A 25,314-nucleotide genomic window follows, 5' to 3' on the forward strand; every position below is an offset into this window, starting at 1 on the left:
TTTTTTTTAATCAGGACGATTTGTGCACATCTTTGAATATATACTGTGTATGTATTTTAAAGCGAACATTTGTAACTCAAATATTTGCTTCTGGGGGGTCCCTGATACTATATTTTGAGATGGGGGTCCATGGCCAAATACATATCATTTTGGGGGTCATTCACATGAAAAGGTTTGAGCACCGCCGACATAGAAATATATCTTTTTCAAAAAAACCTTAGAAGGATTCAGAAGACACTTATAGAATCGGGTCAAAATATTCAAAGAATTGCACACATTTTCAAGATTTTTCAAAAATAGCAGATCTGCAAGCTCGCAGCCGCGCTGTGAGCTTGTAGATCTGCTATTTTTTTAATAGCTAAAGCATAAAATGATACGCAATAATGTGTACCCCGGTCTAAATGGGTTAATTAATTCATACAAAAGTAATGGTATAGATTCAGTCAATCAATTATTGCCAGGGTTTGATGACTCCATATGGAGAAGCTTGTTTGACTTCTCTTGTTCGAAACCTTCAGGGAGTCTCACTTTGACTCGAAGGGAAATATTGACAGAATATGCATTTCCTTGCTTTGCATGTCAATGGCTTCAATTAATGAGTTTAATAACCCTCTCTCTCCACTTACAAAACAATGTTGTAATAAGTTGGTTTGTAGTGCTGCCCTTGCGTAGACCCTCAGTTGACTTTCATTCCATTGACTCTGAACCTAAACTTAAAGGGGCCCCACCATGAATTTTTCTTTTTTCTTGTTTTTTGGTCTTCCCAGTGTCTCTTCAAGCCCCCGCCAAAAAAACATTCATTAACTCTAAGCCTTGACTTTTCATTTCAGTGATTTTCTGAATGGGCGGGTCTGAACGGTACTCTTTTGAAATCGAGCCCTTGTTTATGTCACAAGCCCTTCTTAATGTCACAAAGGGGCTCATTTCCTATTGGGCCCCATCGAGAAGAGGGCGGTACTTTTTGGGAGGCTATATTTTATTGAGACTATATATACTGTAGAGGTGGAACCATGAGGTAAAGTGGTACTAAAATTGGCTTGAATTTGATTGACTCTACATGGTTCTCATCATGGTACCATGCTAATCTTCTCTGTATCGTTCCAATTTTAGCCCAAAGACAGCCAAGTATACAGCGCTCCGTTGACTCTACATGGTCCTCATCGTGGTACCATGCCAATCTTCTCTGTATCGTTCCAATTTTAGCCCAAAGACAGTGCCCCGTTGCCAACAAAGGGCATTTTGGTATTGCATCTGAAATGGCTTGGAATTAGAGACAGACAGAACATGAAATTTCAATATCTGAGTGGTTGTTCAGGCTAAAACCTGTATAAAACCGTATTATGGACCAATATTTATATAAAATATATATTTTGAAAAGCATGGTGGGGCCCCTTTAATATCTGCTGCCTTTTTCTATAGAGATTGAGGTACTTTGCCTTTATTTATTTATTTAGCACACACATTATGCATATTTTATATTATTTTGTTATTTGACATTTTCTTTTTCTTCCTCTACTCTTGAATTTGTAACTTCAAATTGTGGTTGACCGAAAGTATAAGGTCTCGGGTACAAGCGGCCGAAATGAGTTTTCTCAGAAGGGTGGCTGGTATCTCCCTTAGAGATAGTGTGAGAAGTTCAATCACCCGCGAGAGACTTGGAGTAGAACCGCTGCTCCTTAACTTGGAAAGGAGTCAGCTTAGGTGGTTCGGGCATCTAGTACGGATGCCCCCCGAGCGCCTTCCTAGGAAGGTCCTCGATGCACGTCCCACTGGGAAGAGACCCCGTGGCAGACCTAAGACCAGATGGAAGGATTATATCTCCAGACTGGCCTGGGAACGCCTTGGTATACTCCCAGAGGGAGTGGAGGAAGTTGCGCAGGATAAGGAAATCTGGAAGTCTCAGTTGGAGCTGTTACCCCTGCGACCCGATTCCGGATAAGCGGTTGAAGATGGATGGATGGTACAGAAAATAATGTAATTCTAGCCAATCTTTTAAATCTGTACTTGTTGTGATGTGAAAATAAATAGAAATTGGAGTTGACTTGTAGTCTCACCAGACCATTAACTTTTTCGCCGCCGTTGACAGTCCTCACCGTCATTGAAAGGGTTAATACCATGGCGCCGTTGACGGTGAGGACTGTGAATCTTACTGTATATACAGTAAAGATATGATTACTTACTGTACGTCGCTCCGGTCCCGCCCGCATCGGTAATGTCGGCGATTTGTTTACAACGCACGTTGGGCGTGCACGCGAAGTGAAGCTCCTCAATGTTAAGTCAATGGAGAGGCCCATAAAGAAACTTCATTTAAACAAAATAGCCATTTTGAGACATTTTGCAGCAGATCTAAATGTAAACAAGGCACAAGGCAGGGCGCAGCCATCTTTCCTCTTCTTGTCCCACACTGTCATGTGACTAGATGACGTAATCGTTGCCGTCAAGTGATAATCCAAAAAAACAAAAACAACCCCCTTCCAGCCCTTCAAAATAATAGCGGCGGCCTATGGAGGAAACTGCGTGGCGCCGAGGCACCAAGCAACCTTCAGATTAAGAGGCACTAGATGTGTTAAGGGGCATGATGAATAAATGATCTGAGAATGCATCAGCAAACATGTCCTGTATCAGAGGAGACATATCGTCACTGTCAGGCAGAAAACCTCGTATCTCCAAGTTTCAAATTTGTACGTTCTTTCGCAAAGCAAAGCCCTGCTTAATCATACAAGGCTGTCGCACAAAAGTAGTGAAAACAGCAGATCTACAAGCACGCGTTGTAGATCGGCTGTTTTCACTAGTTTAGATCATTTTAAAAATGATAAATGCAAAACGAACGGTTTTGGACATACAAGGTTTCCACCCGACAACGACGATATGGTTGTTTACAACCTTCCACATGCCTGGCAAACATGTAAGGTTTGGTAGTGACAGGGGCTATACTGTACTATATGTACAGTATGTCGTGGGGGTCATTTGCAATGACTTAAAAAGGTAGCTCACTGCCAACTTGACTTTTCTTCCTATCAATTCAACCCATGAATCTTTGAATTATTGGAGATTTTTGTCTTTGTCGCATTCCTGATCCAATATTCCAAAATGTGATGAATTGAAGTAAAAAGGAGGCAGATCTACAAGCTCACAGCGGGGCAACCGAGTGCCGCGCTGCGAGCTTGTAGATCCGCTATTTTTTTTAAATCATGAAAAGTTGAATTTTGACCTGATTTTGACCCGATTCGTTGAGTGTCTTTTGAATCCTTCTAAGGTTTAAAAAAAAAAAAAAAAAACTATGTTTCTATGTCAGTGGTTCTCAAACCTTTTCATGTGAAGGACCCCCAAAATGATATGTATTTGGCCATGGACCCCCATCTCAAAATATTTAGTTCCAGGGACCACCCAGAAGCAAAATTTTAGTTACAAATGGTTGCTTTAAAAATACATATATATTCAAAGATTTGCACACAAAAAAAAAAAGAAATACATATAATCGAAGATTTGCACACAAAAATAGCAGATCTACAAGCTCGCTGCTCGGCACTCTGTGCCGGGCTGTGAGCTTGTAGATCTGTTATTTTTCAATAGTTAAAGCATTCAATAATTCTAGGCCTAAATGGCTTAATATAGTTACGTACAGTAGTAGGCCTACTCCTTGAACAGTTTCCCAATTTAGTCATCATGCCAATTAATTCCTCCCCACACTCATGTCTTTTTTTGTCACTGTCACCCACTAGCTCACCTGCCAGTGAGGAGCCCCCACTGGGAGGACATAGAGCCTCTGTCTTCCCACCCTGTAGACAATATGCCCTCCGGTGTGTTCCAAGATTTCTAGCGGAAGTCTGCGTTTAACGGACGTTACGTCATGCGGTGTGGGTCTGTTTACATTCCCCAGCGAAAAAACTAAAATAGATTGTAGCTCTTACTGTAACTCACTCTTAATAGATGTAACATTGCTTGAATCAATGTTTTTGTTTGTATATTGTTTATTCCGAGCGCAACCGACGGAGCAGGAGACGTAGACCAGAGTTAATCTCGTGCAGGGAATACGTTTGCAGGAACACCGCACCGTGAAAAAAATACAGCTTCCGGTGAAATTCCTACGGCGGAAGTTGAACACTTTCTGCCTTCTATTGTCACCAGGCTTTTCTCTTCGGAGATGAGTAAGCCTGGCTACGCGAGGCTACTGTCTTCCTCCTCCTTCTGTCCAACACTCCCTGCTGATAGGTGACCGTAGGATTATGTGTAGTGACAAATGTCATCCTCCCCGCCCCGCTTCCCTCCCCCTAACAAAGGCTGCTAGAGTCATTATCTGTGGGGACGGACGGTATGAAGTCAGAACGCAGAGCAGAGTGCACGAGGCACTCCTGTCTAGGGCTGTCACGATTATGACATTTTACATGGCGATTAATTGTCGCTCAAATAACTGCGATTAACGATTTTAATGATGTCATTTCTGTTTGGCTTGTAGGCTTTGAAGTTGCACATGGCAGGTATGACACATAACCTAAATATACAAAGAAATTAAGGACATATTTGACAACTTTACACTTTAAAAAGAACATTGATAGTGGAACTAGCCAATCTACAAGCTCACAACGCGTCGCATCGCGAGGCGTTGTGAGCTTGTAGATCTGTAGACTTAGCTTGTGACTTCTCTGTTGGGTGCATGGGGGAGGTGAATGCTCCCGTGAAATGAACATTAACTGAACATCGGGTCCAGTACAGGTCTAGAGTCTGACTGGATGTAATACATTTGAATTATCCTCGCTCTGTTTCGGTCTGGGTCCAGTTTTCCTCTGTTCCGCTTCACACTGGTCCAATTATCCACAGGTCCAGTTTCTTGGACACATACCATCTAACACATGCCAAATGAGTGGCCCAATGTTTTCAGTTACTATTAAGTCACTCGCAACTTTTGAAGAGCATTCGGAAAGCTGCACTCCCAGATGTGACTCTCCGACAAAAGGTTCGGTGGTCGGAGACATTGTGGACATTGGACAGACCTTAACTCGACCCCTTTGGTGGAGTTAGCTGGCTAGTTTGAGGATCCAATGGAATTAGCTGGTTTTGTCAGAAGCGCTTTTTAAAACCTTTCTTTGGTTCAGCATTTTTTTTTATCCAACACACAGATGTAAAGAGTGTTCAATTGTACTGATTTTATGGGGAGAAAAAAAAAAGTCACGTCTCTTCCCCCCCCCCCCTTTTAACGCATTCACGGGCCTCTCCAAGTTATGCAATAGTATTATTTCACGTAATCGTCTCTAGTTAATGTTTCTCGTAAGAAAATTGACTTTATTGACTTTAAAATTATTGACTTTATTGACTTAAATGAACTTGGAGAGGTCCGTGAATGCGTCAAAAGGGGGAAAAGGCGTGATTTAGACTACTTACCAGCGAGTGAAAATGCCTCGGTTACAATGGAGGTGGACGGGGCTGAAGCTAAATAGTGACGTCACGTCCGCTTTCCACGCTTACAACGGGAGTCGACGTAAGTGTCAGAACTCTCTCTTTAAACCGCTCTGGCTGTTGTTACTGGGCTCAGAGGGAGGCACAGCAGGTGGGCTTGGAGCCTCTCAATGATGGGCAGGATGCAGGTGTGTCAGCCCCCCCACGACCAGCCTCAATTTGAGCCTAATTGATGTGAATACCTCTGTGAACGGCCTGTCTCCATGCATCAATACATACAAGGCCTCTCGCTGTCTGCGTGCTGGAGCTCATTAGGCTTTCTCCACTCAGTTCCCACCATGGTTTAAGCCATTTAGACGGGGTACGCATTATTGCGTATCATTGTTTTATGCTTTAACGAGGTGGTGCCATGATTTCCCCCCCTCTAAAACATGATTATCAGGTATCATGATTATACTAGGAGGAAGATTATTTTCCAAAAAAAGTATACAGAAGGAGTTAAAATTGGGTTTTTATGTGGCCACACCCCCAGTTCATTAAGTATGCATGGATGTCATGGTGGGTGGTGACCCAGCTGAAGTTCACCCCACAGTGTTGGGTGAATGGTAATTAGGGGAGGAGTTGATAGAGAGAGTGTTTTCTACTGGTGATTCAGTCAGAGTGTATCAAAGGGTGCGCTCGTTTTATTGTCCACGACATTGCGAAGCCGTGGTGAACGGCCTGGGCAAGCCCACGATAAACGCCCGCACAGTCCGGTGCGCATTTCCGAAGGCACCCTTTGATACACTCAGACTGAAACACCAGAGGAAAACACCATCCCGAGTTGATACTGTGACATACTTAGTATGTGTGTTTTTTAACTGACACTTTTGACCACAAGGTGGCAGCCTCCAAGAGAAAACAAACAAATACCAAGAGAATACATTATTGCTCATAAAAAACACACCAGGGGGTCTAATGAAGTACTTTCAACCTCCTAGACACATGAAAAACAGAAAAAGTACAAAACTATGGCACCACCTCTTTAACCTTTTGAAAAATAGCAGATACACAAGCTCGCAGCGCGCGCTGCGAGCTTGTAGATCTGCTATTTTTGAAATATCTCCAACGTTTGAATTTTGACCCAATTTTTTGTTCTCTATAATTTGTATCCCACAGTTTTGTAACCCATTTTTTCACCCAGTGCCAAATTGCCTAAGCTATGTAATTCTGGGCTGTGTGTGTGTGTGTGTGTGTGTGTGTGTGTGTGTGTGTGTGTGTGTGTGTGTGTGTGCCTGTGTGTGTGTGTGTGTGTGTGTGTGTGTGTGTGTGTGTGTGTGTGTGTGTGTGATAACTCACATAACGTCTCACGTTGCTGAAGATACAAAGATAATTCCAAACAAAGTCCAACAAAGATAATTCCAAACAATGTCCATGGGAGTATAGGGACAGCACTTGTTGGCGATCTAAGGATAGCATTTTGAATTCCCTTTATAGAGTTTAAAACGACCAGTTCTACCGGAGCTAGCATTAGCCATTAGCCAGTGGAGAGAGGAGGAAGGAAGCACCCGTGGCCCGTGCACCAAGCTTGTTGCCAGACTTATGGGAGATAACAAGCAAACTGGTATATAAAACAAAACACTGTCTGGACAGTGGAAAGAAGAGTGTTGCCAGATTTATGCGAGAGAAACAAGCAAACTGGTATATAGATCATAAAAAGTGCGCTCCCCTCCTCCTTTACTGTATGGTGAATTGACAATGTAGTTTGTTTTGTGTCAGCCGAGCCTTGTCAGGCCTGTCAATGTCAGGCCTGTCAATGCTCCTGGATTGTGTGTAAACATATAAGGGTAATAATAATAATAATAATAATAACTCATTTGCTGCCCCCGCCCAAGTTTCCCGGGTTGGCAGCCATTTTTCTTTTTCAAATTTTTTTTTTTTTTTTTTTTTTTTTATATCGGTATCGTATCGGTGATGGGCCCCCTCTCTTGTATCGGTATCGTATCGTTTAAAAAAAAGTCTATCGGTCGGACACTAACACACACACACACGCACACGCACGCACGCGCACACACACACACACACACACACACACACACACACACACACACACACACACACACACACACACACACACACAGATTGCCGATGTGTACACCTAATAGTGTCTGGAATAGCCACTATTTGGACTTATCAGTAATGAGCTCAAGAATGATGACATGCAGGGTAAACTGCTGCTTTCTATCAATAAAGATAATATAGGCTACTCTCCAACTTATCTGAATTTGACTTATCTGCACTTCAGCCTTGAAACCATCCTGAGAAAGACAAGAATGGTTCTGGACCTGGCCCATGCTGGGGCCAACAGCCACAAATAAATGTGTCTGTATGGTCGACAACAATGTTGTAGTTGCAATCCACTTATTTCAGACATTAAGCATCACAGACCTCTGGATTGGCTTTGGCTGCGGGACAAGACATCCTTTGATCTGATCGCATAGCCTGGACGGAGAGTGGATCAGAGGTTATGAATTCAGTTGCTGTCGGTTGTCATGGCTGCCAGTTCCCACTTGATGTTGTGAGGCAGTCCAGACTGCTCCAGACCGTACTGAATAACTGCTAGCTTGCATAGCGTCTTCATACTGGGACTGAAGTCTAAGATGTACAGGTTGAATCCACCAAAGAGGATGATACGATCTCCCATCATGCAACAGTTCTTTGAATTCCACTTAGACGGGCCTTTCCCCTTTGCCTCAACCTTCCTCCAGGAGAAGGTCTTTGTATTGAATTTCAACATATCACCACTGAAGTGACCAGGACCACTGAAGTCCTGGTGCCAGTCGTGGTGCCAGTCGTATCCACCAAATTTGTACAGCTCTCCATTGTAGGCAAAGGCTGAATGATCCTTGCGATGTTCTGGAAGAGGCTGTGGAGAAGGCGCGTTCAGCCAGCAGTTGGTCTCCGTGTCAAACACTCTGACAGTGCTGGTGTAGCTAAACCTGTTGTTGTTGAAACCACCAATTACAAACATCTTTGTCCCGATAATAATGGCAGCATGTCCTTCGGAAAAAAATGGTGCAGCGCCTCCGGTTTTAATTAAACACCAGACTATTGTGGTGGTGTCCAACTTGTAGATGTCATTAGTTCTATGCAGATTGTTGCATCCTCCATGTATATACATGACCTTCCCCAGGACACAAGCTGAGTGGTACTTCCTCCCCTCTGGAATGGTCCCAGAAATCTTGGGTTTGAACCATCTGTGAGTGTCAACATCGAATGCATAAAGCACGTTGCAGAGATTACCCGTGATAGTTCTCCAGGTGTTAGTTTTCCAAGCGTCATTGTCCATTATTTCAAAATCCACAACTCCCCCCCAGATGTAGATGATATGGTGTATAAGCACAGCTGTGTGGTACACGCGGTTGGCGGGAACCTCATGCGTAAGTTTCCCTCTTTCAGTTGTCACAGAGGGCAAGTTTGTGCAGCGCATAGACACAGTGTTGAAGACGCTCACATGAATCTGATCACTGACATTCATTTTACTGTACCCCCCAAAGGAGTACAGCTTGTGCCCTACTGGCACAGCAGTGGAGAAGGTTCTCCCATGTGATCCTTTCATATGCGAAGTCCAGCGAAACATTTTAGAAAAGGCTCCAATAGATTGATTGCCTCGCACTGTATAGTAATGTACTTTTTACTGCAATCGCTACAACTTATATCAGTACAGTGGTACAAATGTCATGTAAATAACAGTACAGTGGTACAAATGTCATGCAAATAACAACATTTTTGGGCAAGGCTGACTTAATCTGATGTACTTGTACTCTTTTCTGATACCGTATTTAGTGTGGTTGTAGGCACCACACTATAGTTCTAGCCCAGCTTACTTCTTAATTTTCTGGATAAACTTCTAGCCAATCAGGAAGCAGCATTCTCTGTGATGTCACCAATTTAAGTCCTTTGAGTTCAATGGGGGAGTGGTGCTACAGTAGCTTGAGGATTGGTCAAGCTTCACATGACAATTTGGCTATCCAGACAATAAATAGGAAGCCACACTTTCTAGTGTTACTTGCGCCAGCAGAGTGCACAAGTACTTCATGCGGTGTTTCTGTCGGTTATCTGTCGCGTATCTGTTTGTTTTTGCGCCCGTTGCCAATCAGAGACCAGCATTCCAGGTGATGTCACCATCAACAGCCAATGAGGGACCAGCAGTCTTGGTGATGTCACCATCAACAAGTGCGACCTCTTATATATGGATGGAGGTCGGTGAAAGTGGGTGGAGGTGGTTGAAAGGGAGTGGGTGGAGGTTGGTGAAAGCTAGATGGAGATGGGTGGGGTGGGTGAAGTTGGGTGGAGGAGCAGTGTTCTCGGTGGCGTCAATAGCAAGTGTGACCTGATAAAAAAAGAAATCGAACCTCGGTTCGAAGTGAAGCGGTGAATTTGTATTCTGTATGTGTTCTAGATCTATACATTCTGTGTTCAAGATCTATACTTTCTATGTGCTTTAGTTCTAGTAGTTATGAATGGATGAAGGATTCTTCTTCTTTCGTGTATCATCATCCTTGATGATTGGTTGACAACATTTTATTTCACAAGATTTCTTGTTACTTAGGGGAGTAAGGGAGTATTGAGCCAAATTGTCATATGAAGCTTGGCCAATCCTCAAAAACATGCACGGGACAGACAAAGCTAACCAATCACAGCGCAGGGATGCACGGGACAGGTACGGGACACACAAAGCCACTCCTTGGAAGCGGCTTTCACCGCTCAATAACACTGACTCTAGATGTCTTATAGTCACACACTTGGTGACCTGATGTAAATAACGAGACGGGTTCTGCTGGTGCACAAGTAGGCCATACATGGAGTGCACAAATGCACAAGGCGCAAGTTGGCACCTCGACAGAGTCCAGTCTAGTTGGCATCCCTCCAGGCTATGGGTTAGGGTACGTTGAGACTTTTGGTATTGTCAGAGTAATTTATCCTGTCATTTTGTGACTTCATAATGATGAAATTGGGGGACTGCCCCATAGGTCGAACATAGGTGTGACCAGTGCTCATGTGTTAGTTCACCCAACCTTTTTATCCTCTTCCATTCTGTCATTTCATTGACGACCTTCCACCTTGGCATCTGTGCACCTTCTCCATCAGTTTCTCTCCCTTGACTTTTATCATAGGTATTGAAGAGAAGATGTTTTACAAGAGGTACGAGGAGGTACATGTCTCTGTTTATAACGAAGGATGAAGTGTGCGAAGAGAACCCATGCAGCAGTTGAGCAGTAGATGTTGGAGGGCAGGAAACGTGGGTATGAGGTTGTAGATCTGCAGCTGGGTGTCTTAAGTGAAGTGCATATCTCCTTCAGGAGTGGACGGTTGTCACAGTTCGCTCCTCGCGGCCCCTCGCATTCACTGGACACTCTGCACAACTTGAAAGTACAGCTGTCACTTTGAGACTGAAAGCTTTAGCTGCACCTTTGTGACTTCTACCGAGCTCTCTTGTCTAAACAGTGTAGTATCTGTGATATTGAGCTTCACACTGTACTTTCCATTCACAATTTCTTATCACGGTCTGGGCTTTATTTGTTTGTGGACTTGAGGAGTTTTGGCCTTGTTTAGTTGGTCCCTTGTCTTGTACACTGTTTTGGCTTTGTATCGTATTTTGTAGTTTGTACCCAGTGTTTCCTGTCTGCCCTTGTAGTTGTTCTCCTGCTTTGTCTCTCCTCACTTTGATTAGTCATGTTCTCCTCCTGTTGTGCCCCAGCCAATCCCAGATTTGATTGTATGTTTGATTTCACCTGTGTCTAGTTAGTCTTGTGAATATGCACTCCCTTGTTTGTTCAGTTCATTGTCAGTTTGTTGTTGTAAGTAGTGGTTTAACCTTGTGTCTGTCTATTTGTTGAAGCCTGTGTATTTGCTAGTCCTCGAGTACCTTGTATGTCAGAACTTTATTTTGTCCCCTTTAGTTTTCCCAGTATAGTTGTTCCCTTGCAGTGTTTTTTTTTTGTTATCAATTATTTTTATTTTCCATAATCAAAAGAAAAATGCAATTAACATACAAACAACACAAACAATAGCAAAACAAGAAAAGGAAAAGAAGACCCACCCACCCCCTTTCCCCGGACCAACACGGAATGTACAATAGTGCATGCCTGTGCTAGGCTGTTACCACTATATAGTGATTTCTTGAATCATAGCCTTAAGCTTATCTGCAATGTCCGACCACATATTAATGTTTTCTTCTTTTGCTCCGTGTAACCTTGCTATCGACTGCTCTAAATATACTATATCTAGAAAGGTTAAGGCCCACTGGCGAAACGTTAACGTATGAGGAGGTTTCCACCGCGTAGCTACCATCTTCTTCGCCGCCGTTAATCCAGCAAAGAAGATGCGCTTGCGTATATTGTTTAGTTGCAACTGTGAGACGTCATTTAATAAAAATAAAGAAGGAGAAGATATGATATTGATACTAAAAATAGTTGAAAGTTTTGAGGCAACCATATTCCAGAATGACGACACATTTGGGCATTCCCAAACCATGTGAAGGAAGGTACCAATACTATTTGAGGCGCAGAGAGTGCAGTTGGGATTATTCAAAATCCTCATAGCACATAGTCTGCGAGGAGTTAAATAAGTCCGATGAACAAAATTTAAATGAATTTGTTGATGGTCTGGATTTCTAGAAGATAGCCTAATGTTAGACCATACTGTGTCCCAACAAAAGTCAGGGTCCAAATTTGGTACATCATTCCTCCAAACAGTATCAACAGATAGGGGCCCATAACTACAGTCTAATAAAAAACCATATAGGGTGGAAACCAAACCTCTTGTTCTATTACCATCACAGATAAACTCATGGAAGGGGTGCAATCTAAGGGGAGCTTGCCATGGGACCCCATAGGTCCTCATGGACGTTCTCAGTTGGAAGTAGAAAAAAAGGGTATTTCCAGGCAGATTGAAGATGTCACACAAATCTCGAAAAGGTCGTAAACCATTTCTATCAAATAAGTCCCCTAATGTACGAATCCCCTTAGCCCTCCACCTTGGAAAGCGAATGGGGCGATCCTCTATTAAAAGTCTTTGATTATTGAACACTGGGGAAAATAAGTTCCATTTACAATCAATCTTACACATCTTTTCAGCTGCCCTCCATACTGCCACTAAATGAGAAATGATAGGTCCAAAGCGAACTTTGCATTGATGTGTAGTTATGTTTGAATAGATAAGATCTCTCAATTCAACAGGCTGCACTAGACTCTCCTCAAGCTCTCTCCAAGAAACCTTATTTGCTGGGTTAAACCAATTTAAAAGGGGGCGGAGCGTGAAGGCCCAATAATAAAATTTAAAGTTGGGCAATGAAAGGCCGCCATCATCTCTAGCACGTTGTAATAGAGAAAGTTTAAGACGAGGGCGTTTCCCTTTCCACACAAACTTAGATATCGAAGAGTGGAGCTTATTCCAGTATTGCGGCGGTGGTGGCAAAGGGAGCATAGAGCTTACAAAGTTAACCCTAGGAAGAACATTCATCTTTATGATTGAAACTCGAGCTTGGAGAGAGTTGGGCAAAGATGACCATCTATCTAAATCAAGACAAATCTTATTTAGAGTGTCACCATAGTTGTTCTTAACAATAGCCTGAAGAGAAGGGAAAATATCTATGCCAAGATATTTGAATTGGCTTACTACTGGGATTATGGACGGCAGGATAGCAGATCTCATCTGATCATTTAGAGGTAGAAGGGCTGACTTCGTCCAATTAATTTTGTAGCCGGAAATGGAACTGAACTGATCAAAAATTTGAAGGACGTGAGTAATTGACTGTGGTGCATTCTCAATGAACAGTAGAATATCATCAGCATATAGGGAAATGCGATGCTGTGTGTTGTTAATCGAAACAGGAGTAATATCTGCAGACTGACGCACTGTCTGAGCCAAGGGTTCGAGTGAAAGTGCGAAAAGGAGAGGACTAAGGGGACAACCCTGCCTTGAAGATCTGCCAATCGTGAATAGCGGCGAACAGATCTTACCGGTTAGGACCATCGCTGACGGATTAGAATAAAGTACTTTAACAAAATGTATGAATGAAGCACCAAATCCCATTTTATCTAGTACAGCCCACAGGTAAGACCATTCCAGACGATCAAATGCCTTCAACGCATCGAGCGACAACACTGCGGCGGGGGTCCTCAGCTCCTTAGCCCTATCGATGATATGCAATAGTCGTCTAGCATTATCAGAGGCTAGTCTAGTTCCTATGAAACCTGTCTGATCACAGTGTACTAAGGTGGTCATAAAACCCTGCAAGCGACGCGCAAGCACCTTAGCAAAAACTTTTAGATCAGAATTCAAAAGTGAAAGCGGTCTATAGCTTGCGCAATCTGTGGGATCCTTGTTCTTCTTCAACAATAATGATATAATAGCTACATTCACATCCCTGGAGAAAGAGCCACTTTCAATTGCATATCGAAACATGTCTAGCATCAGCTGACCTAGATCTTCCCAAAAGATGGCATAAAGTTCAGGGGGTATCCCATCCAAACCAGGCGACTTGCCCCTACGCATTGCGAGCACAGCTTCCTGTAATTCCGCCAGATGGAGCGGTCTATCTAAGGCTTCCGCATCCGCCTCGCTAAGGGTTGGTAACTGTATGTTGGATAAAAAATCATTGCATACTGCATCATCGTGAATGACCTCGGAGGTGTAGAGCGCATCATAAAAAGCACGAAACGTGGCATTGACCTCTTTGGGTTCTGTAACCATGGCTCCCGTTGTTGATTTGACACTAACAATATCAGCAAAATGCTCATTGGATCTAAGACGTAAAGCCAGTAAGTGACTGGGTCTTACACTATTAAAATAGTAGTTTTGCCTTGTGCGTTTCATTTGAAATTCTGAGCGGCGCTTGAGAATGGAGTTAATTTCTTTCTTAACTAGCTCCCTCTGGGTTGCTGTACTAACATCAAAGTTATTTTGGAGAGAATTATCCAAAGTAGAAAACCGAGATTCCAATTCCACCAGTTTGGCTGACCTTAATTTTCTCTGAGTGGACGCATAGAGGGTTGTATTACTCCTGATAAAGCCTTTAATTGCATCCCAAAGAATTCTGGGATCCTCAACTGAGCCTGTATTGATATTTATAAATTCGCGCAAACCAGTTTGAAACTGAGCTACAAATGCTGCATCGCGCAGCAGTGTGGTGTTAAACCGCCATCTAGGAGCTCTATCTATAACCTGTTTCAGTGAAGCAACACACAGCACCGCCTTGTGATCCGAGAGTGACATTGGGAGCAACTCTACCTTGGCAATTTTATGAAACAAGCTAACAGGGGCAAAAACGTAATCGATCCTAGAGAATGAAGCATGCCTACCCGACAGAAAAGAAAAATCTCTAACCGTTGGGTTCATTAAACGCCAGATGTCGAGTAAGCCGGTTGAGTTTGCCCAAGCACGTAGTTCTGCAGACGCTAGTGCTTGTTCTCTGCTTTCTACCCCAGTGGATCTATCTAGGTTATGTTGCCATGTTGCATTGAAGTCAGCACCAACAATGATTTTGAAATCCGTCAGTTCCAATAAGGTTTTAGTTAGTAATTTGTAAAACTCTTTGTCTAAAACATTTGGAGCATACACAGAGACTAGTGCTAGCATTTTACCCTCCAAGCGGATTTTAGCAACAGCTATCCTCCCGTCACTGTCAGACCAATCACCCAAAAAATCCAACCTAAGGTTACGTCTAGCCAATATGGCTACTCCCTTGGTTTTGGAAGAAGCAGCTGAAAAGGCTAAAACACGATAATGTTTATTAGCCAATCGGTTGGAATGCTCTTTTAAAAGATGAGACTCCTGTATAAATGCAATTCCCTTGCAGTGTTCACCTTCGTTTGTTAAATACATTACCTTGCATCTTCACTGCTCTGCCTCCGACTTTTCGTTCTGGGGTTGAGTCCTAAACCTCTAAACATTGTGACAACGGGTGGAACTCCATATTTGGGAAAGACCGATGGCCTATTGATGATGGGCGGTTATGAATTATGTTGCTGTCGGTTGTCATGGCTGCAAGTTCCCACTTGATGTTGTGAGGCAGTCCAGACTGCTCCAGACCGTACTGAATAACAGCTAGCTTGCATAGCGTCTTCATGCTGGGACTGAGGTCTAAGATGTACAGGTTGAATCCACCAAAGAGGATGATACAATCTCCCATCATGCAACAGTTCTTTGAATTCCACTTAGACGGGCCTTTCCCCTTTGGCTCAACCTTCCTCCAGGAGAAGGTCTTTGTATTGAATTTCAACATGTCACCACTGAAGTCCTGGTGCCAGTCGTAGCCACCAAATTTGTACAGCTCTCCATTGTAGGCAAAGGCTGAATGATCCTTGCGTAAGTCTGAAAGAGGCTCAGCAGAAGGCGCGTTCAGCCAGCAGTTGGTCTCTGTGTCAAACACTCTGACAGTGCTGGTGTAGCTAAACATGTTGTAGTTGAAACCCCCAATTACAAACATCTTTGTCCCGATAATAATGGCAGAATGTCCTTCGGAAACAAATGGTGCAGCGCCTCCGGTTTTAATTAAACACCAGACTATTGTGGTGGTGTCCAACTTGTAGATGTCATTAGTTCTATGCAGATTGTTGCGTCCTCCATGTATATACATGACCTTCCCCAGGACACAAGCTGAGTGGTACTTCCTCCCCTCTGGAATGGTCCCAGAAATCTTGGGTTTGAACCATCTGTGAGTGTCAACATCAAATGCATAAAGCACGTTGCAGAGTTTACCGTTGATAGTTCTAAAGGCGTTAGTTTTCCAGCCGTAATTGTCCATTACTTCAAAATCCACTACTCCCCCCCAGATGTAGATGATATGGTTTATAAGCACAGCTGTGTGGCACACACGGTTGGCGGGAACCTCAGGCATAAGTTGTCCTCTTTCAGTTGTCACAGGAGGCAAGTTCGTGCAGCGCAAAGACACAGTGTTGAAGATGCTCACATGAATCTGATCACTGGCATTCATTTTACTGTACCCCCCAAAGGAGTACAGCTTGTGCCCTACTGTCAAAGCAGTGGAGAAGGCTCTCCCATGTGATCCTTTCATATGCAAAGTCCAGTGAAACATTTTAGAAAAGGCTCCAATAGATCGATTGCCTCGCACTGTATAGTAATGTACTTGTTACTGCAATCGCTACAACTTATATCAGTACAGTGGTACAAATGTCATGTAAATAACAGTACAGTGGTACAAATGTCATGTAAATAACAGTACAGTGGTACAAATGTCATGTAAATAACAACATTTTTGGGCAAGGCTGACTTAATCTGATGTACTTGTACTCTTTGCTGATCCAGTATTTAGTGTGGTTGTAGGCACCACACTATAGTTCTAGCCCAGCTTACTTCTTAATTTTCTGGATAAACTTCTAGCCAATCAGGAAGCAGCATTCTCTGTGACGTCACCATTTTAAGTCCTTTGAGTTCAATGGGGGAGAGGTGCTAGCTTGAAGATTGGTCAAGCTTCACATGACAATTTGGTTATCCAGACAATAAATAGGCAGCCACACTATTTTCTATCGATTATAGAATGTGCAGTAAGGTGTACACGTATACAGTACATGGATACACATATACTGTAGGCCTATGTGCTTTAGTGCTGCTTTAATCTCATATTGGTGTTGATATTCATCATTCGCTGCTTATTTATTCATTACTTAGCGAGCTTTTTTCCCACTTTTTTTAGCTAAAATCTTTTTTTTAAATTCAATTCAACAAGCCCTGCAATGTTTTGCCCTGGAATGTAAAATGTTTCAAGTACTATACATTTTAACAGAGTCAACTCTCCTTAACTTTCAAAAATCATTAAAGTATAAATCCTGTGGAAAGTTCATGGAGGCACTCCGGAGTAAGTTCTCACTATAACCTTTTTTTAATCCATTTAGGCTTAGAATTATTTAATGCTTTGACTATTGAAAAATAGCAGAAATACAAGCTCACAGCTCGGCACTCGGTGCTGCGCTGTGAGCTTGTAGATCTGCTATTTTTTGAGAAATCATGAAAATGTGTGCAAGACTTTGAATATCTAATTTTTAATGTGAACATTTGTAACTCAAATATTTGCTTCTGGGGGGGTCCCTGATACAAATTATTTTGAGACGGGGGTCGGTGGCCAAATACATAATTCCAGGGGTCCTTGACATGAAAGAGTTTGAAAACCACTGAAGTAGAAACATGTGTTTTTTCAAAAAAAACCTCAGAAGCATTTAGAAGACAGTTATAGAATCGGGTCAAAATTCAAATGTTCACGATTTTTCAAAAATAGCAGATCTACAAGCTCGCAGCGCGGCACTCGGTGCCGCGCTGTGAGCTTGTATATCTGCAATTTTCTTAAGTTAAAGCATAAAATAATAATACGCAACAATGCGTATACCCGTTCTAAATGGGTTAATATTCCCCTTCAACTCAGACCTGACATAACTCTGATACTTTTACTCATACAGTAGCTTGTGTCGTCTTCTTCTCCCACCTTGATCTTTCTGCAGGATTTCTCTCTCCTTCTTTCTGATATTTCGCATGGTTTGAACGCTGTTCTCGATGCTCCCCCCGTGGCTCTTTGATTTCCTCCCGCTCCCTTTTTTCCTCACAGTTCCGCCCGGCGGGCAGGCAGCTGCTGTTTGTGTGTCCTTGAACTGAGGTGCTTCATAATTTGTTCCTTTAACCACTTGAAAGGAGGACACTTAAATGACCTCACCGGTTTTCAACCTTATATCTCTTCATATACTAGGCTCTGTGCATACCTGTACTGAATGGCAGTGGTTCTCAACCTTTTCAGGCTGCGACTCCCAAAATAATCCTATTTTAACTGGGGACCCCCCACCCTGACAAGCACTAAGAGTTGAGGCATTACATTTTGTCTAACACGGTTCTGTTGTGAAAATAGGAGATCTACATGCTCACAACGCCTTGCATCTATTTTCACAATTTCTGTCTCTAATATTTGACAATTTGTTTAATTTGTCATTTTAGAGGTATTAAAAAGTCCTCCTAGGGGTCCCAGACTCCCTGTTGAAAACCCCTGCTCTGGACTTGAGTTGGCTCTGTACGTCTGCTTTCTTCCATCTGGACCAAATCTCCTAGCCAACGCAACAAGCTTGTTGCGTTCTTATACTGTTCTCAGTCTAAGATGACACCGTTTCTGTCTACTACCTCTGCGTCTCAGAAGTGGGCTGTGGACAGTTCAGAAACGTGCTGCCCTATCCGCCAACCTATCTGCCTTACCTTACTCCCCCTGCAAGACCCCACCTCCCCCCTCCCTGCCCCTTAGCACAGTGGTTCTCAACCTGTGGGTCGGGACCCCCAGGGGGGTCCATAGATGATTAGCTTAATGTGAAACACTATTTTCTCACTCAACAGTAATCAAACCAGCATAAAGTTTAATAGAGGGTATATCACCATATGCATGTTTCTAAAGTGCAGAAATTGTGAAAATAGCAGATCTACATGCTCACATGTTGTGAGCATGTAGATCTGCTATTTTCACAATAGAACCATGTTATACAAAATGTAATGCCTCAACTCTTAGTGCTCGTCAGGGTGGGAGGGGTCCCCAGTTAAAATATGATTATTTTGTGGGTCCCCAGTTATAATATGATTAATTTTGGGGTCGCGGCCTGAAAAGGTTGAGAACCAACTATAGGTGAGAGATCGGATGGCTCTCTCCCAGCTGGCCACCTCTTTCCCAGCACCATGGACAGCTCCTGGCTGGCTGGCTGGCTGCAGCACGATCCAACCTGGAGGGAAGGGGAACTGTCCAGCTGGTGCAGGTGCTGAAATCACCCAGGCCAGTGCTCATACTCACTGCTGACGAGACCGACAAAACTGTACCGGCGCTGTCCAAGGTTCTGAAAGCCGGCACTAAACCTGACACTGCATGCGTGCACTGCATTCACAAAGCCTCCCGCTCTGCTGTGTTATTGACAGTAAGGGAGATGGAGGAGAGTGTTGTGTGCGTACAGTATGTGTATGTGTGTGTGTTGGGGGAGGGGGGGGGGCTGCAATTTCCATGAACTCGTGTTGGCTCATTTGTTCTCTCTCTCTCTCTCTCTCTCTCTCTCTCTCTCTCTCTCTCTCTCCCTCTTCCTCTCTCTCTCTCGCTCACACACACACACACACACACACTAGGGATGGGACGATAAGCGATATTATCGTTTATCGTGATTAAAAAACACACTCGCGATAATCGTATCGTGGAGATTTAATTCATTGTGATATCGTCCTCCGTCATGCACTGGGATCAATTCACCTTTTATTTGCCGAGCTGCATATCCTGTACCACTTAAATCCTCTAGAATTGATAAAGGTACTTATATATGTACGTACATGATGGTCTTTTTTTCACTCTCTATCAAATGTCTTTGCCAAAAAATAGCCGATCTACAAGCTCACAACGCTGTAAGCTTGTAGATCAGCTATTTTTTGGCAAAGGTTCCGCCCCAGGTTAATGTATTTTGATCATCGCGATAATATCGTAAATCACAATTTATTTTGTCACAATAATCGTGATATGATATATGGGACGATATGAAAACACACACTAACACACACACACACACACACACACACACACACACACACACACACACACACACACACACGCACGGGTGCTCTCTCTCTCTTGCTGACTCCCTTGGCGTTTTGCATGCACGTGTCTTTACTTTGAATGATAGAGGCAGAGATGGAGGGACTTGAACCATTGCAGAGACATGAAGATATGACAAGGTTGCGGGGCTGTGACGGGAACGTTCCCTTACGCGTACGTTAGCGTTTTGGAGGAAGACGAGCGGGACGGAGAAAAGCAGAAGAGACGGGAGGATGATGAAATGCGGAAAAAAACTGAGGGGGTGGGGTGGCAGGAGGAGGCCCCCGCTCGCTGTCTAGGCTGGTTGGTACATCGACGCTCAGGACTCACTGACACGTGTAGCAATGTCACACACCTGTTTTGACTCTTGGGACTCACAAGAGTGTGCATTTGTGTGAAGAATGTATATTCAATTCAATTCAATTCAAAGGAGCTTTATTGGCATGAGAAAACATACGTTTACTTTGCCAAAGCAAGTATCACAAATACAATAAAAACAGTTGAAAATGGGGAACATATACAGTTGGAGGGGGTACAGCATTGTGTAAACAGAGCTATGTCGCATTGTGACATTTTATATATATATATATATATATATATATATATATATATATATATACAGGGTACAAATAGCAGCATTATAATATTCCTCAAAATGCATTTAAAGGTATCAGCTCTGTTTCATACTGTATGTGCAGTAGGTCTAGATGTCAATCCATGGTTTGTAGTCCTTAGGGTGGTTGTGTTTCTAGCCTTCTTATGTCGCAACAGTTCACAAATCTTGCTGCTGTGTTTGCGCATTGTTGTATTTCTCCCAGTAGGTATGGGAGTTTTACATCATTGGTCGAGTTTTCAAATTCACTTCGGGTGTGTGTAATCTGTGGGAAGAATGTGTCTCTGATGTCTTGGTATAGTGAGCAGGTGGTTAGAAAGTGTAGCTCTGTTTCCACCACATGTTGTGTATTCAAAGAGTGCATGTGAGACGGCATGCAAGATGTATTGCCAGCTCAAGACGGTCGCCTGGGATATGTAAGGTTCCTGGTTCAATTCAAATTCAATTGTACTTGGACGTTGAAATGTTTCCCTGAGTAATGAGTAGCTGCGGACAAACGCTCCGTGTGTCGACAACAATGGCCGTGTTGACACCAAATGGGCATGTAGACACCAGTAGGCCGGTCGACAACCCGTGCCATGTTTTTGTTGGCTACTTTATCCTCCCTTTGGCTGGGTGGAAGTGTTGTGTGTCTGCTTTCAGCTTGTCTGTTTACATTATAGCTAGCTACAGTGTTGATTTCGTCGACTAAAAAAACGGGGTCCACCCTATGTTCCCCAGGTTTTATGTTCCCCTCTCTATGTTCCCCACCTCACAGTCATTAGTTTTAGTGAGGTTAGGGGTAGGGTTAGGGGTAGGTGTAGGTTTCGGTGGTAAGATAGTGGGGAACATAGAACCTGGGGAACATAGAACCTGGGGAACATAGAACCTGGGGAACATAGGTACGGTCCCAAAAAACTACGACGAAAAATGTTTGTCGACTGCGTTTTTTTCACTGACGAAAACACAATTAAAACTAAATAAAAACTAAGCTGTGGTGACTATAACTAAGACTAAATATATTGACAATTTCGTCAACAAAATAAAAACTAGACTAAAACGTTAGGGAGGGACTCGTGGAGAAGAGAGTCATTTTATGTTTGGTTGCTCCCAGGTGAAAATAGACGATCTACAAGCTCACAACGGTAACGGTGAGGGGGACAACGACAAAGAAGATTTACTATTCTGGCCCCATGGTTTAATAACTTCTAACGGCGCTGAGACAGGTCCAGTAGATTTCGCAAGGTGCTTTGTTGATACACTGAAAGACCTGCCTTTGGGGGGGAGGCATGCATTCACTTGCACTTCCTACTCCTAGGTGAGATCTTTCATGGGGAGTGCATAAATGTTTCATTAATTTTATTTCCTATGTGAGGTCTTCAATGCTCTAGGGCTAGGCCTATGCCTATATACGGTATGCTATGAAAGAGTCTGAGTTTGAATGTGTGTGTGTGAGATTATTTGCATTTTCGTTGGTGTTACATGTACAAGTATGTGTGCTGCGAAGCATCCCTGGGACGAGAGAACCAGAGCACTGACAAGAGTACATTTAATCCATTTAGGCCTAGAATTATTTAATGCTTTAACTATTGGGAAAAATAGCAGATATACAAGCTCACAGCGCGGCACCGAGTGCCTTACTGCTAGCTTGTAGATCTGCTATTTTAAAAAAAGTTGTGAAAATGTGTGCAAGTCTAAGTATATACGTATTTTTAAAGCAAGCGTAAATTTTGCTTATGGGGGGGGGGGGGGGGGGGGGGGGTCCCTGGAACTAAATATTTCGAGATGGGGGTCCGTGACCAAATACATATCATTTTGGTGGTCCTTCACATGAAAAAGTTTGAGTACCACTGACATATTAGTCTCTCAAGAACAGACTAACTGAGCTCCAGTTAAGTGAAAAGGACCTTTTCTTTGACGATGGTTGGCCAGATTGCTGACATAGAAACATAGGTGTTTAAAAAAAAAAAACCTTAGGATTCAAAAGACACTTATAGAATCGGGTCAAAATTCAAATTTTCACGATTTTTCAAAAATAGCAGATCTACAAGCTCGCAGCGCGGCACTCGGTGCCGCGCTGTGATCTTGTATATCTGCTATTTTTTTAATAGTTATAGCATAAAATAATACGTACCCGTTCTGAATGCCTTAAATAGCAGAGTCTCAGCAGGAGGTGTATGTGTAACACAGCGGTTTCCTCCTGCTCTGTTTGGTCTCACAGTTTAAACACCACAACATGCTGGCAAGGGCTGAGGTTTCACTGTTTTTCTATTGTGGCAGAAACACTGCAGAGGAATGCAGAGTAACGGTGAAGTGTTGTTTTACACATAGACATCAAAGGGGGCCCCTGCCCTTTTAACTACTGTAAAAAGTGCCCACTCCAGACCATGAATGCAATTTTCACTATGGTGAAAGAAATGCAAATGCCCTCTTTCCATGCTATACCTGAAGGCAGCATTCAAGAAAATTGTCTTGTCCAAGCATTCCTTAACTTGGATGCAGGATCTTATGTTGAAAGAATTGCCCTCTCTGTGTAGAATTCCATGCTGTTACACCACATTTCCAGTATTGACTTGATTATGCTTAGTTTAGTGTGGTATCAAGTACCGAAAATAGCCGCTGCGTTGTGAGCTTGGAGGTCTGCTATTTTCAAAATGTTCACCAAACGCCCTTTTAGAAATTTCGGCCCCTCTAACATTCTCTGCACGTCCCTGTGCATTACAATAGAGCATCAGCGGAAGTGGTTTACTGGTGCCACTTAAAAATCGTCATTCATTTTCCCCATAGACTTTTACAAAAATATTTATAACAATTATGTTAAGCCGAGAACCAAGCCATCCAGGATGGCAGTGAATCATGACCATACAACCTTTGTTTCTATGAACATTTTGAAAATCGCTAAACAAAGGGTAGTTATTAACACATCGGATGCCCACGTGGTGTCTACAAGTCAATTTCTTTGATGTCGCTGGAGGCCCACGACGCGTTTGACGCGTTGTACAGTAAACTATACTGTACTGTAGCTACTGCACTTGGCTACCGCGGTGATGAAACAAACTCCATTTCCCAACATGCAGCGCGCAATTACGTCACCCGGACGTGCTGTGTGTCTTGTTGACTTCCTGTTTAGCGGCTGCACAAAAATGCTGTTTTCTCCGGATTCTCTTCCTTTTTTAATTGTTTTCTCAAAACGGCAGCCTCTTCTACATGCCGTAACAAAAACACTGTGGCTTAGAAATGATAAAAAAATATTTTCGCGAAATAAACAGGACATACTCGGATTACATTTACTCGGATTACTTTTCTCGCCAGTACTCTCGCTGGTAGGTAAAATGACGCGTTGCCATGGGCACCAGCAAATTAAGACGTCAAAACCACGTGGGCGTCCGATATGTTAAATGTAGTATATCAAATAATTTAATTTTAAAATAAATTTTCACATAGGATCAAAGGTTTTATGGTTGTGATTCACTGCCATCCTGGATGAGGCTTAACATAATTGTTATAAATATCTTTGTAAAAGTCTATGGGGGAAATTAATGGCACCAGTAAACTACTTCCGCTGCGATGCTCTATAGCAGTGTTTCTCAACCTTTTTTCTGCATGGGCACACTTTTCATGTCCCAAGAATCCATGGGCACACCAACATAATACGGGGGTGTAAATATCGTCACTGTCGGGAAGAAACCTTGTATCTCCAAGTTTCAAATTTGTACGTTTCTTTGCAAAGTAAAGCCCTGCTTCATCATACAAGGCTGTCGCACAACAGTAGTGAAAACAGCAGATAGGCGTTGTGTGCTTTTAGATCGGCTGTTTTCACAAGTTTAAATCATTTTTAAAATGATACAATACTGGCTTTCAAGCAGTTTCAAGGGGCACACTTGACCCTTCTCAGGGGCACACCAAAGGTCCCCAGGCACAGTGGTTGAGAAACACTGCTCTCTAGTGCCTGCCTTTATCCAAAGCGTATTAAAATGTGTATTACATTCACCCATTCACTCACACACCGACTGCTGCTGGGGCAGCCATGCAAGGCACCAACCTGCTCGTAGGGAGCAATTAGGGCTTCTGTGTCTTACTCAAGGACACCGTTTTAAACACTAAGCCAGGAGGGAATCAAACCGGGAAATGTCTTTTGTCCCAGACGGCCATTCTGCCCCTTGAGCCACCGCTACCTTACTAGTGGCTGGCCAATTATTTTTCTTCTAAGAAACACCCACGAAGGCAGGTTCTCTGTCGAGTAAATTGACTCACCAGGCAGTTCCCGTACATCAGATGGAAAGTCCTGGAATTTCACTTTGAAATCCATATGCTTCTCAAACATCAGTTTTAAGAAATTACCCCCGGTCGGCTTTTATCCATCATATTTCACTAGTCTGCGTTTAGTGTGGGCGCGTTGGAATAGAGAGTGACAGATTAAGCTGTTTAGACCGAGTGCGAATTATTGCGTATTATTTTATGTTTTAACTATTGAAAAGTAGCAGATTTACAAGCTCACAGCTTGTACAGTAGATGTGCTATTTTTTTTAAATAGTGAAAATGTAAAATTTGACCCGACACTTCTATACTTCTAAATCCTTATAAGGTATTTTTTTTGAAAAACACGTTTCCACATCAATGGTTCTCAAACTCTGTCATGTCAAGGACCCCTAGAATTATATGTATTTGGCCGCCGACCCTCGTCTCAAAATAGTTTGTATCAGGGACCCCCCGGAAGCAAATATTTGAGTTACAA

The 25,314-nt window shown here is 43.0% G+C and overlaps 1 protein-coding gene across 1 annotated transcript in view; it reads right to left on the reverse strand.

Moving 5' to 3' along the window:
* LOC308280329 (protein NLRC3-like) overlaps positions 1 to 8,404 on the reverse strand; it is a gene marked incomplete at both ends in the record, with an annotated part of 68,799 nt that extends 60,395 nt beyond the window's left edge. Inside the window, 2 exons of the mRNA XM_080720591.1 lie at positions 7,822 to 7,875; positions 8,017 to 8,404. Coding sequence (XP_080576717.1) covers positions 7,822 to 7,875; positions 8,017 to 8,404 — 442 coding nt within the window. The remainder of the gene's footprint in view (positions 1 to 7,821; positions 7,876 to 8,016) is intronic.
* Positions 8,405 to 25,314: the final 16,910 nt, after the last annotated feature.

This window comes from Nannobrachium achirus, assembly GCF_963921795.1.
Source record: "Nannobrachium achirus genome assembly, chromosome: 24".
Classification (NCBI taxonomy): Eukaryota; Metazoa; Chordata; class Actinopteri; order Myctophiformes; family Myctophidae; genus Nannobrachium; species Nannobrachium achirus.